The sequence below is a fragment of the Drosophila pseudoobscura genome, chromosome X (assembly GCF_009870125.1).
Source record: "Drosophila pseudoobscura strain MV-25-SWS-2005 chromosome X, UCI_Dpse_MV25, whole genome shotgun sequence".
Lineage (NCBI taxonomy): Eukaryota > Metazoa > Arthropoda > Insecta > Diptera > Drosophilidae > Drosophila > Drosophila pseudoobscura.
This window is the reverse complement of record NC_046683.1, coordinates 33,359,497-33,372,760: the sequence shown is the minus strand read 5'-3', so window position 1 is coordinate 33,372,760 and position 13,264 is coordinate 33,359,497. Positions and strand designations below refer to the sequence as shown.

Below are 13,264 nucleotides of genomic sequence, written 5' to 3'. Positions count from 1 at the left end.
TGGTGACTGGAGCACCATTTCCTAAGTCTAAAGTTACCACGGGACAGTAAAGCTGATGTTTGGTGCATCTTGTCCATGACCTGTGCGACCGAATTACCGCCCGAAATAAGGTCATCCACGTAAAACTCCTGCCGCAGAGCAGCTGAGCCAAGAGGGTAGGATTCACGCTCGTCGATGGCCAGCTGGTGCATTGCGCGGACCACTAAAAATGATGCAGCCCTCGTCCCGTATGTGACGGTGTCTAATGTGTAGACTTGAACCTCGGACTCGATGGAATCTCGCCATAGGATGCATTGATACAAATTGTCGGGTGGAGACACTCGTACGCAGCGGTACATTTTACAAATGTCCCCAGTGAGAGCGACTGGATATGTTCGAAAGCGAATCAATATGTTAAACAATGCAGGCTGAATAACAGGGCCTGTCATCATCACATCATTTAGAGAATATCCAGTTGATGTAGCTGCGGATCCATCGAAAACGATACGGAGTTTTGTCGTTTTCGTCGTACTGTCCTCCTTTAGGACACAGTGATGAGGCAAGAAATATTTGCAGAGGCTACGGGAATCAGGGTTGACTTGGTGCATATGATGTAAATCAATGTACTCCCTCATAAAGTCGGAATACCGCTCCTTAAGTGTAGGATTACGCTCCAGTTTTCGCTCCAGACTGATGAACCGTCGATAAGTCTGAGCGTAAGATTCTCCTAAACGATCAGTATTGTTATTTAGCGGCAGACGAACTGCATACTCCCCGGATGGCAACCGTGAAAGGTGGCTTACGAAATGTGCTTCACAATCGTCTTCTTCTTTGGTATTCAACCCAGCCTCCACACAATTCTCGACTTCCCAAAACATACGAAGAGTTTTATCCAACCTTGCTTCCATCTCAGCTATCGAATCTGGACAATTGTGCGTGGCCAAAAGCGCCGAGCTTGATACCTTCTGTCCACCGCCAGATACGATCCACCCAAGCCGGGTCTTCTGCAGAAGAGGTAGTCCATCGGTGAGTTTTATTTGCCCTACGCAGAGGAGATCATAAAAAACGCTCGCACCAATGAGAAGATCAACCCGTTGAGGGTTGAAAAATGCAGGATCAGCGAGTTGAATGTTAGATGGAATACGCCAATCGGATACATTTACCGTCATACTTGGTTGAGAATCGGTAATCGTGGGGCCGATGAGAGCAGTAAGCGTAGTTGTGTGAGCAGAGGTGCGAGAATGCATACAAATGCTTATGGTGGATCCCTCAGTAGAAACGCTGGTATCGCCCAGCCCAGACACAAGTGCAGACGATTGAGTTCTCCTAAGCTGAAGCTGCTGGGCGAACCTGGATGTGACGAGATGCAGCTGCGATCCTGAATCTAAGATGGCACGACAAGGAACTAAAACGCCAGACCGATTCTTCACGAGAACCACGGCTGTAGCCAGAAGCACGACATCAGAGTGAAGACCTTGGGCAGCAAGAGAGGTAGACGAAGGTAGAGACGAGCTGCTAGCAGAATTTTGAGCAACGGAAAGAGTGTCCGGTTGAACGGCCAGATCGGGAGGAGTAATACCTGGGCAGCCTTGTGTTGTGGGCTGCATACTAACGAAGTGCAACAAACTATGATGCCTACCGCCGCATACTCGACATTTTCCACTATTGCATGCGCGGGTCCGGTGCCCCGGTTTTAGGCAATTGAAGCATAGGGAAAGCTTCTTCACTTCTTTGTGGCGCAGCAACGGTGAGAGATTTTCGAATATCTTGCACGAGTATATTCCATGGCCCGCTGAGTGGCAAAAGACGCATACAGACGGGTCGGCGGAAGAGTTGGAAGCTACAAACGTTTTCTTAACATGCGTATATGAATGGTTTTTTCCCACCTGATCGCTACTAGCGTGTGTCGCTGTAGCATATTCCAATCGCTCCATTTTCTGGCAGCGTTGCTGCAAGAATTCGAAGAATTCCTCTGCGGTAGGTATAGCATCCGACGATGTGTGCTCCTCCCATTTGGTTTGCGTCTTCGAATCCAACTTCTGCAGCAGCATGTTGATAACCATGAATCCCGAAATCTCCTCAGCAGTTCCCAATGTCTGCAACGCTCGCATGTGTAAATTGACTGCATCCGAAAACTCCCGAAGCCTTTTAGCAGAAGGCGAGTCTACCCTCTTTAGCCCAAGAATCTTCTTGATGTGTGCCTGGAAAACAAGTCTTTTGTTATTAAAGCGTTTATTAAGTATATCCAGAGCCGCACGATAATTGGCACTGGAGAGCTCCAACGATCGAACCGAATCCAAAGCCGCATCAGCGAGGCAAGAGCGAAGGTGCTGGAATTTCTCGATGTCACTGAGATCCGCATCCGCTTCAATCACCGATTTGAACATTGCCATAAAATCCGAGAACTCGACGTATCCACCAGAAAACTTCGGCACCTTCAGCTCAGGAAGTCGCTGCTTGTGAGCCATGATGATGGTACTATGTCCGGAATGGCTTGGCAGAGTCGTAGAATTGGCAGCGGCGTGTGACTGGCCTACTTCAACAGCAGCCAGCAACTCAGCTTTCAACGATATGAAAAGAGTATCGAAGATTTCGCGCAGCTCACTCCCAATCTCGTTTTGATCGAGAGCCTCCAACTCATTATGGGCCTTATTAAATTCCGCTCGAATTTCTGCCAACATATCAAGGCGCACCTCGACTTCCGCGGCGGTCAGCTTGTCGATTTTATTCCCCGCGAAGGATTCGCCAAGCCTGTGCAATCGATCATATAATGACTGACTTTTACGCTTATACAGACTCAGTCTGGAATCAGCCACCACAATATTTCCGCCCGCGCCTGTATTTGGATCGTTGTCCATGTTAACCGTTGTGCAATCGACACAACAACGGAAAATGAAATACCGCTTAAGCGACGATGTATAGACGTGAGAGCGAGAATGCAAGACACGAAAAGTCAAGAACCGCGGCTGCAGCTGCGCAGAGAATGAGAGATTCGACGCTTAAAGTACCGGAATTTGTCTATAAATATTCCAGCCGCACTCTCACTGAATTTGCACTTTAAACTGTTTTTAATGTGCACACAAATGTATTTGTTGGTAGTTAAACTACCCAACAACACAATATTGTATAAATAATAAGTGTTTTAACGGAACGCGATTAAGAAATGGTTTTATATCACGTCGGGGTCACCAATGTTTGAGATGCTAAGCTTTTTTGGCACCTATGTGTTTCAAAAATGAAAAGAGATTTTGTGTTAAACTTTATAATTCGTATTTAATCTTGGTGGCTTAGCAGAAGCCGATTGCTTGCTATTGCCAGATAAAATTTATGCGAGATCGATATGCAACCAATGCGCAGAGGGGTTAGCATAGAACTAAACTATAGACGACGGCGTTAGATCAAATTGACTGCCGAAGTGGCGGTAGCAGATCAAAGTAGTTGCCGAAGTGGCGGCGGCAGAGAGCCCCTTTAGCGAGAGAGCGCAGCAGCTCTGCAGAAAGTCAACGTTTTACAACATATGTAGGCGGCTCTCTATGCTCATACAATAATAATGTTAAAGTTACGGTTATTCTTCAGCGGCTGGCCCGAACAGTACCTTTTCTGGACCCGCAGAAAACGATATGTCCATAGATGACAAACCTTCCAGAACATTATTCCTCGAAAATAGGCAGAACAATGCTGTTAGCTTGAGGTAGATGGTAGGGATACGGAGTGGATGCGTTGTAAATATGAGACGAGTACGTTGTTTGGAAAAAGGTAGCGAATAAATTTTCAATACCAACAGCAGAAGCTTCAGTTTTGTTCAGGTAATAAGAGGAGGAAAAGATTTTGTAGGAAATAATTTTTTAGGATCACTACGAAAGTTTCTACTACATTGTGAAAGGTATTGAATCTAACACTAACTATTAACGGCAAGGAACAGAGAACGAGCGGAGGAGTATAGAGCGAAGACCGACTTAAAGCCCTTCTTCTGGTACTTTTAATAGAGCCTGGATCAATTGTTTTTTAAGTATAACAAATACTTGGAACACCAGGGAGGCTTATACGATACAGGTTATAATGTAATGGCACGGTTGGCTAAGTATTGTTTGCATTGCAGCCTCGGCAGGAAAGGGAATCGGGTTTAGTTCACGATACTGCGCTCTGTGCTCAGCTCGCAGGAAGGGGTAGGGGTCTCTCCTATCTCTATACTTCCTTGTGCTCGCCATATTATGAAAATTAATTGCACAAAAAAAACAACAAATGTACTCAATCCCCTATCGGTATAGATGGCAAGAAGGAATCCGGTATTCGCGTATTTTAATTTAGTGATCATAGCTGTACGAGAGCACTAGTTCCTCTATACCCACCCTACCATCGGCAATACATTGAACGATAATGGCATGGACCCTAACGTAACTACCGCTTCATCCGATAGTCGCGTATTTTAATTTAGTGATCACACCTGTAGGAGATCACTAGTTCCTCTATAGCCACCCAACCTTCGACAATGCATGGAACGATATTGGCATGGCCCCTAACGTAACTACCGCTTCATTATTACACTCGCTGTATCATTGGCACTATGTACTTAGACAGAATCGTGGTTATTTATTTATAATTCATGTTCATTCAAAATAGTTATATTAATCAAGATTCCAGAGGTTCATTATACAAAGGGTTCACTAACCTAGGAATATAAGATAAACTTCATAAAAACTGAAACCTTTTACTCACGAATGTCAACAATTCAATACGAAAATAATGAACCTTTCCCCATTTCAAACACTGTTGAGACAACGAGTTTTGACGCTGACTTAAATTGTTCAATAATTTCATAAATTAATTATTTCGGAAAAAATTATAAATTGTATTGTAGGTAGTTTGTGTGTTGAGGGTGTCCGAAGATGCCAGAGCTTTTTGCAAATATTATTGAAGAGTTATACACTTGGATAAGGCAAGCGAGCCGATCTCGAGCCAAAGTAATAGATTGCGGACAAAAAAGGTCTTCTCCAACTATATCAAGCGGTAACTAAAATAGAGCTGACGGGTTACCGACACCATAAAAAAGAAAAGATAACAAAAGCGATCATAGACAAAGAATAGATGATGAGATGAGAGCATGGTGCTGAGCGAGCAAAGGCAAAGATACGCTTTCATTACGTTAGCTTAGTGCAATGACCAAAATGGTACAGAAAGTGAATTGATAGGCAATAGAAAGATGGTACTAAATTTACATTCGGGCTTCGTTAATTAGTGTGTATATAAGCACGTATAGACTCGAATTCTCTTCGAACGAAAGCTCGCTCTTGGCGTGTAAGTTATCACGCTCTCCCTTTCATTGCGCTGCATCGCTGCTATACCCTGCTATTGCGCTGGTACGTTCGTACTGATGACTCGAAGATGATATGGATGTCTACGACCCGAGTCAATCCATCTCTAGATTCAATTCCAATTTCTTCCATCCAATTCGAACCAATTTCTTGCAGTTCTGCAGTCTATAAGATATGGTTATTCTCTACGATCTGCGTTTTTTGGTTTTCTCGTATCTTTAAAATTTTGGATTTTCGTCCTTTTTGGGGGCGAAAGTGGGCGGGGCTCTTATAGTCTTTGAGCACTAGGCGCTGATAGGGACGGACAGACGGACGGACGGACAGACAGACAGACATGGCTCAATCGACTCGTCTATTGATGCTCATCGAGAATATATACATATACTTTATGGGGTCGGAAACGCTCTGAACGGCCTGGACGTTACACACATCCACTTTCACCATAAATCGAAATTAATTTGGTATAAAAATCCGTAAGCCTTTGTTAGGCCCCGGCACGAAAGTACAAATCGTTTTTCCCAGTGTAAGCATGTTAGGGTTTTTGCTACACACACAAGCCCACTGCTCACCGCTTGAGTGTCTGAGTGCCGAGCACTGATATAAATGTACACATTCTTTCGTAACTTTTTAAAAGCCAAGTATAAATGAAAATATTTCTGAATGAAGATGTACATGTTTAATCAGAATTTACAAATTTTTATTGGGTCGGTAAAACCAGAATCTTTTTCGAATCTTTTCAACCTGAACCAATCCTATTCCATTTTTCCCGTGAACGCCCCCTGCTTTCTTACCATGTACCGTTGTTCCTGTTACGATTATTATTTTCTAGTGATGACTTTATTCAAGCTCAACAACAGTTAGCCCGGTGGGCGAGTGAAGATGTGGTATCCGTCGTGGTATTGGACCAGCCGCAGTCCGCAAAAATTTCGGATTCCCTACCATACAACGGCGTAGGACCAATGTCAGGGGCTACAACGAGCAACGCTATCCACCATCAGCTTCCGCATCATCACCACGGCGATCCTCAATCCTCCTCAGCGGCAACGGCGGTGGCAGCCAGCAACAACTGTATACTGGGTTTGCCAGTTGTCCCAAATGGTACAAGTGTAAGTCAGAGGGACTTCTATCCCTCACCACCTTCAACGGAGACGGAAAGCAGTGGAAGTGCTATCCAGCTTCGTACTCGACGCGTATTACAGTCGGCCGATACGGTAGCAACAAGTCAACAACAGCTTCAGCTTCACCAACTACCGTTGTATCAGCAGCACCATCATCAGCAACAGCTTCAACATCAATCAGGCGATACCAGCAGCAGCAACAACAGTCAATCCGGACAAGTCATCGAGAATGGTTGCTACCCGGAATATAAGCATTGATAGGTCAAATCTTTTTTTATATCTTAATCGACATACATTGACATAATCATTCGTACAGGTATCCATGGGGGGTATTATATGGGATAAGAAGATCTTGACCGGCATTTTTAATCGCATATAAATATGCTTGACTTGAAATACACAACTACACAAGCGTATTCGTATGTGAATTAATATATGTAAACATAAACATAACTGCAATGCTAATACACAAGTTAACCTAATGAAAGAAAAACAAACAAGCATAAAAATAAAAAACAAATTAATAAAGAATATTACTATTTATGAGCGAAAACTTACTTCACAAAGGATTACACGCAAACATGCATGCATACATACCATTGCATACTTACATAACCATACGTTCATTTGAACGCCTAGAATAATCTTATTCACCTTCACAAAAAAAACAGGATTTTGTATACCTCAGGCCCAAGTAATGCCAGCGTCTGAGCAAGAAAAAATAATGAGCAGGCTGCTGTAAATATAAAAAATGTTTAAATGTGCTAGATAGTTAATTATACGACTCTGCGAGACGTGTCAAGAATTTGAAAAATAGTCTTAGTGACAAAGAAACAAAAATGCACTCGTGCACCGAGCCCAACAATCGCTTAATGGTGCCTCCCTATTAGGGCCCTCTTACACCGACTGATAGAAAAATTTTGGGCAAATACTGTCAGTTCTCGTTTAAAAATCTCTAATGAAAAACCAATAGTATAAAGAACAACAACAGACAAACAAAATAAAGATCTCTAACTAGAAATTTTAATTACTTTTATATGGTAAGATTTGTAGATTTGTAGGTGTAATGATTATTCAAAATTAAACCATGACCGTTAAATATTAGTTCTAGGGATATGGAACATTAGTATTACATAGTGTAACTCATTTATAAAAATAAACGTGAAATGTACGATTAATAAACTTAAATACATAAGTGCATTGTAAATCATATATATGTAATCATGTATAAATGGTGTCATGCGAGGATATTAAGAAATATATCCAATCAAATATTTTTTTATCAGAAATATTCTTATATACATGTGTATGTATGTACATATGTATGAATCCCTCAATCCTCAAGCAACTAGACAGCAATAATTGCCAAATGCCAATCGAATTATTATGTCCTACTCAGGCAAAACATTTTACTTATTACACTCCTGTCTATTGTATTCCACAAAACTATGACCCGAACTTTGCGACGACTTATATATTCCTCAGTGGCTGGTTCATACAGTCGTTCAAAATGTATGTACATATATCTTCATCGAAAAATGCATATTGCCATGAAATTCAATGTCATAGCGTGACTGGTCATTTGTTACTAACTCGAAACACAATATTGATTTTCTCCGTCAGAGCAATACAATTTTCTTCCCACAAATTTTCTAACTCCGACTCGTTTTATTATTTCTTATATTACTAGCTATTTTTTTTCGTTTTCATCTAGAAATAAAATAAACCAATATCAAAAATATATGAAATCATCCCGGATTTGGGAGGGTTTGATTAATAGCAGGGTTCCACCAGTGAACATTCATCAAATTAAGTGAATGACTTTATTTGCTGTAATAAATCCGCTAAAGAAATGACTGCTATTTTTCAATAAAATATGTTGCTCTGGCTATATATAACAAGCCAACAGCGAGTTCACATATATTATACGTTTATAAACTATTTTACGGTGACACTGTCACCTAACATTGTTTAGTTTACGAATTACTTTCTTTTTTAATTTTGTTTTGTTAAAAATATTTAAATATAAAAAAAATATATAAAATTATAAGTTATAAAAACTATGAAACTATGTGACGATCAAAACTCGCGACACCAGCATTTATTTTGGGATTGGTGGCAACTGCTGTAGGGCTGAATGAGTAGACGCACGTAATAGGCAACAATATTGGAAAAAAAAACCATATAATCGGGAAAGAGAAAATAAGTAAGTTCGTATATACATATCTACTTTTTATAAACATAAATTCGCAGTCTTTTGCGAACCGTCGCGGCAGTGCTTAGGGGATTTTGAAGTCCTCGAGGATCGAGGTATTTTTCGCATAGGCCAGTAGTTGCTGCGGCGTCCTCTTGGAGGCATCTTCCAGTGATGCCAGCACTGGCGCACCCAGGTACTTCCTCCTTGCCCTTAAGAGAGCAGGACAGTTGCAGAATTTATGTTCCAGGGTTTCGGTTGCCCCAGGCTCGTCATATTTCCTACAACTGTCTCTGTTTGTGATGCCTAGCTTTGTTGCATGCGCCTTCGATTTCATTCGCCTTCATTTCCTTCGATGCCCTGGGGGCTGGGAATCCATCCTGAGAAGAGCGACCTATGCTGCTTTCCTGATGGCAAAAACCTCTGCCTGGAATATGCTACAATGTCCCGGTAGCTTATATGACAGCCTTATCTCAGGGTCTGTACAGTATAGGTCCGCTCCTACTCCTCCGTCCATCTTGGAGCCGTCCGTATATATATTGGGGTGCTCAGTTTGGCCTCTTCCGATTTTCCAGTCTTCAGGTCCCAAAGATGCGGTTGTTCTTACGTCGAGGCATGTTTGGGGGGTCATGTAATCAGTTGATCTGGTCATTTCCCTTCCAATATTTCCTGAAGCGATGAGGCGTTTTGCTGCCTTTACTGCAGTCAGACGGGCGTGGATGTCTAGGGGTTCGATTCCAAGTAGGCTTTTGAGTGCTTTTGTTGGTGTTGACCTCAGCGCCCCTGTAATACAGAGCAGAGCCTGTCGCTGAGTCCTTTCCATAACCGTACGATACGTTTTCTTTCCAGTAGCTTGCCACCACACTAAGACTCCATACAGCAGAGTTGGTCGCACCACCGATATGTAAGTCCAATGCATCAGAGCCGGAGACAGGCCCCATGTGCTGCTGAGCATCTTCTTGGATGCATAAAGCGCAATGGTGGCCTTTTTCTGTTCCTGTTACACATCGTTGTGTAGAACAGGTTGTGATTTGAGGACTTTAGTCCGGCCACTGAATTGCCTGTCGCAATCTAATGAGCTACCAATGTGTAGGATCCTCCAATCGGTCGTTGGCACGTCCGCGTTTTGCCGCTGAAGGAGCTTCAGCGCTCGGTTCCCTGGATTGTGATGGGGAAGAGTACCTTCGCCTTAGGCTTGGACGGGATAAGCTCCCGGTCCACAACCTCCAGCTTGGCCCTCTCCCACATCGCCTCCAGTTGCCAGACCGTACGCGTCAGCCACCTTAGGGTTGGATCGTCGTTGCACTTTAGGATCTTACCCCATTTAGCCACCCAGCACCATCGACCGTGGGCATTGGGGCCGCGGGGTCTTCCTCCATGTGTGCAAACAGTGCGTCGACGAGACGCCCGTGCACCAGCTTCACTGTGCCGCTGACATCTTGCCGTTTTCCTCGCTCCGGTCGATGAGTGCCACGATCAAATGTCGTTTGGTCACATCGCTGACATCGCTTTTTGGCCACTTTCGGTGGAGGGGCTGCACTCTTGGGCCCGCGTTGCCGCTTGCTCGCGGGAGTGTCTTTAATGGCACTCTCAGTCGAGCGTTGCCTCTTGGTGGCCATCATCTCCTACACCTTATTGGCATATTCGCCATTCGACGCCCTCATCTGTGGCATGTCGCCGGCCCTCCTCTACTCGCTGCTCGGCCCAGGCTAGCTTGACCTTCTCCTCCTGGGAGATGTCTGCTTTACCTTGCAGCCGGCTTTTGATGTTGTTGGGCCGCTTTGTATTGTGCTTTGGACCTTATCCCCTCCTTGGAACGCTTCGGCCCTTCCCTACGTAGGGAGCTGGTGCCTGGTTCCGGCGAGCGGAGAAGGCTCTCTTCCTCCGTCCTGCTTAGAGAGAGCACGCTCTCCAGATCCGTGTCTGTGTCGACTACGGCATCTGTGCGGCTCAACTTGCAGGCTGCGGAGTGAGTTGTTTTTGTTGTTGCTGTTGTTGTGGCAGTAGCTTTACAACTGACTTGGCCTGCTCCCGCCGAGTCTGAGGTGTGACCGCTGGCGACACGCAGAGCGAATTGCCCCTCCCCGTGCCCGCCGGTGGTAGCAGTCACGCTTCCCACCGACGTTTGGGTTGACATCCCAACCCGTGCTTCATCTATCTTCGCCTCCATATTTGGCCCGAGGGTCAATACTGGTTAATATTTTTCGGAGGGGCCACCCCCTAGCGTTTTAGGCCAGACCGCCAGGCACCTCTAGCCATAGCACTGGTTCGGTTCCCCCGACGTTGAATCGGGAAGACGCCGGACCATAGCCTTAGCTAGACACTGCATTACACCGGACAGAGCAAGCGACAGTGCATTACCCTTGTCCGGGGCAATCGTTAAAAAAAAAAAAAAAAAAAAAAAAAAAAAATTAACAGCGATCGTGGCATTTGGGGCAGCCATGTCCAAAGGGAAACTAAGGTACAGATTCCAAAATCGCCAATGACGTACTGGAGAAAATTTTGCCACACACTTGAACAAAACATTATGATCTGGTGGTCTGACTATGTGTGCCTTATGTTTTTGAGGTCGCTGAGTCCAAATCCGAGATCCATTCTTTACTAGGTCATCAGGATTTTAAAACCACATCAAAAAGCCAATATGACCGAAACAGGGCATAAACTTATTTGAAAAATTCATGGGATTCACATAAAACTCTTGACCTGGGTCCTTTTGAGGTCGTTTCTTGGTGTTAATAGTTACGCATTTGAATTCAGCTTTCAAATAAATTAAGATAGCGAATTCAATAAGGCCATCAAATATAACACTACGACTTTACTAAATTTACATCTACATTTTCCTCTTTTCAATAGATCTTTTGAAGAGATCAAAACTCGATACATCTTGAAACAGGATAATTGACATCAAATTCGTAATCAGTGAATAGGTAAACAGTATAATTATTATTATAAATATAATAAAATGTGAACAAATATAAGTGAACATTTTAATTAAATAGTTAGGGATGAGGTGATGGAAATAGCTAATGTTAATGATATTGTTAGGGATACCGTTACTGTGGATGTTAATGAAATTGTTAGGGATACCGTTAATGTGGGTTGTAATGAATGCTAAGGATATTTGTGAAGTAGTTATTGAAGTATTAACTGAAAATTTTAGCGATCGTACCAGACCAATAAATCATAAAACTCAAAATTAGAAAACTCAAAAACATTTTTTGTTTGAATAAAGATGATAAATAATTGCAACAATTACTAGATGAATATTTAAAGAACGGGATAATATAACCAAGTTATTCCAAATGCGCTACACCTAACGTATTAGTTAAAAAGAAAACACGGGACTTAAGGTTATGCACAGATTAAAAAAACTTAACAAATTTTTGATTAAGGACAACTATCCCATTCCCCTGATCGGTGATCTGGATGATGGATGATGCTGGACAAATTAGCCAACAGAAGACTCTTTATAACTTTACTTCAAAAGTGGTTATTTACATGTGCTTGTTAAGAGGGATTCGATTAGATATACATACATAGTTTGGGACTGCTTTAGGACAATTTGAGTTCCTCAAAATGACAATGGGACTGAAAACGACATTTGCAGTGTGATTGTGGGGGGCAGATTCGAGGGACTCTAACGATGCGTACGTAGGGTACGTAAGGGTGCCATGGTTCTTTCACTATATATATATATATAAATTTATATATTTTCGTATGTATTGTTCTTATGTATGTATGTACAAAACATGGCCGATTGTAGTGGGGATGGAATCGTAACTAACTTTAGCTTACATGATTTTAAACGCTGAGAGCTATGTGGATCGTAAGAATACAGATTGAGAGCGGTTGAAGCGATTGAGCGAATATTAACAAGAGCGGTAACAGCGCTGCCCTAAACATCTACCCCCCTTTAACTAACGAGTGTTGGTGAGCCAGGCAGTTCGTGCAACACTTGCTAATGATGGCATCTCGGCTCGGGGTCCAGGTGGAGAAAGCAGTCGCAGTTCCGGAGTGGATGATTGTGGAAGACTAGAATGAGGAGCATGGAACTGCTTAAAAACACAGAGCCATCCCGTGTGTGAACTAAGCTAGAAGGCGAGACAGCCGAGAACTGTACGGAAGAATAATTGGATAACGAACGTCATAATTCAGAAATTTATAAGCTGTGACACGGCGTCATGATCTTATGAGCAAAAGCCGGTCTGGGAAAGGGTTTAGGTTCAAAATAGAATTTGACATTGGCTTTGGACGCTTATTACTTAGGCAATGATACTCTTGGGAATATTCTTTAGGATATTCTCTAGGATGACAGCTCGTTCAGCTTCGGTAATTTCTCCACTTGTAAGGTGGTCGGAGGTGGTGGTAAGTGGAACTCGCAGAGCCATCTCAGGCTTGGAGAAGCGCTCAAGAAATTCTTCGGATGGGCTCGGTGCGAAGTGGATCTTTACAGTGCATTGCTCAAGGGTCATACGGGAGAGTCCTCGATATGTGGTGGCCGTTGTACGCAGGGATTTTGTAACCAAGCTGTCTGTACCACCAGAATTCGTTATCAATTAGCTCCTCTAAGAATACGCCTCTACTGTCCGCGGGGTTATACTTGGACGAAAGGTGAGACCAATTCTCGGTATCGGTAGTTTAAGCCATCCTTATTACTCCGT

General features: G+C 43.2%; 1 protein-coding gene and 1 long non-coding RNA gene across 11 annotated transcripts in view; one reads left to right on the top strand and one right to left on the bottom strand.

Annotated features, from left to right (window-relative positions):
- Nucleotides 1–13,264, top strand: part of mmd (disintegrin and metalloproteinase domain-containing protein mind-meld) — a 557,313-nt gene that overhangs the window by 490,087 nt on the left and 53,962 nt on the right. For 6 of the 9 annotated variants that reach the window (XM_033383138.1, XM_033383133.1, XM_033383137.1 and 3 more), the window contains one exon: nucleotides 6,121–7,077. The exons of 1 other annotated variant lie outside the window; for it this stretch is intronic. In XM_033383138.1, coding sequence (XP_033239029.1) covers nucleotides 6,121–6,667 — 547 coding nt within the window. In that variant the 3' untranslated portion in view covers nucleotides 6,668–7,077. Of the gene's footprint in view, nucleotides 1–6,120; nucleotides 7,078–13,264 lie in introns of those variants that run through there. 2 more of the 9 variants (XM_033383136.1, XM_033383142.1) reach the window with 2 other exon arrangements.
- Nucleotides 5,945–7,195, bottom strand: LOC117184632 (uncharacterized). Of its 2 annotated transcripts, none has more exons than XR_004470040.1 (3): nucleotides 7,064–7,195; nucleotides 6,704–6,887; nucleotides 5,945–6,645 (listed from the first exon to the last, which is right to left on the bottom strand). It is a non-coding gene; the product is annotated as an uncharacterized lncRNA (long non-coding RNA). The 2 variants fall into 2 exon arrangements; XR_004470039.1 differs by having other exon boundaries at nucleotides 7,021–7,151.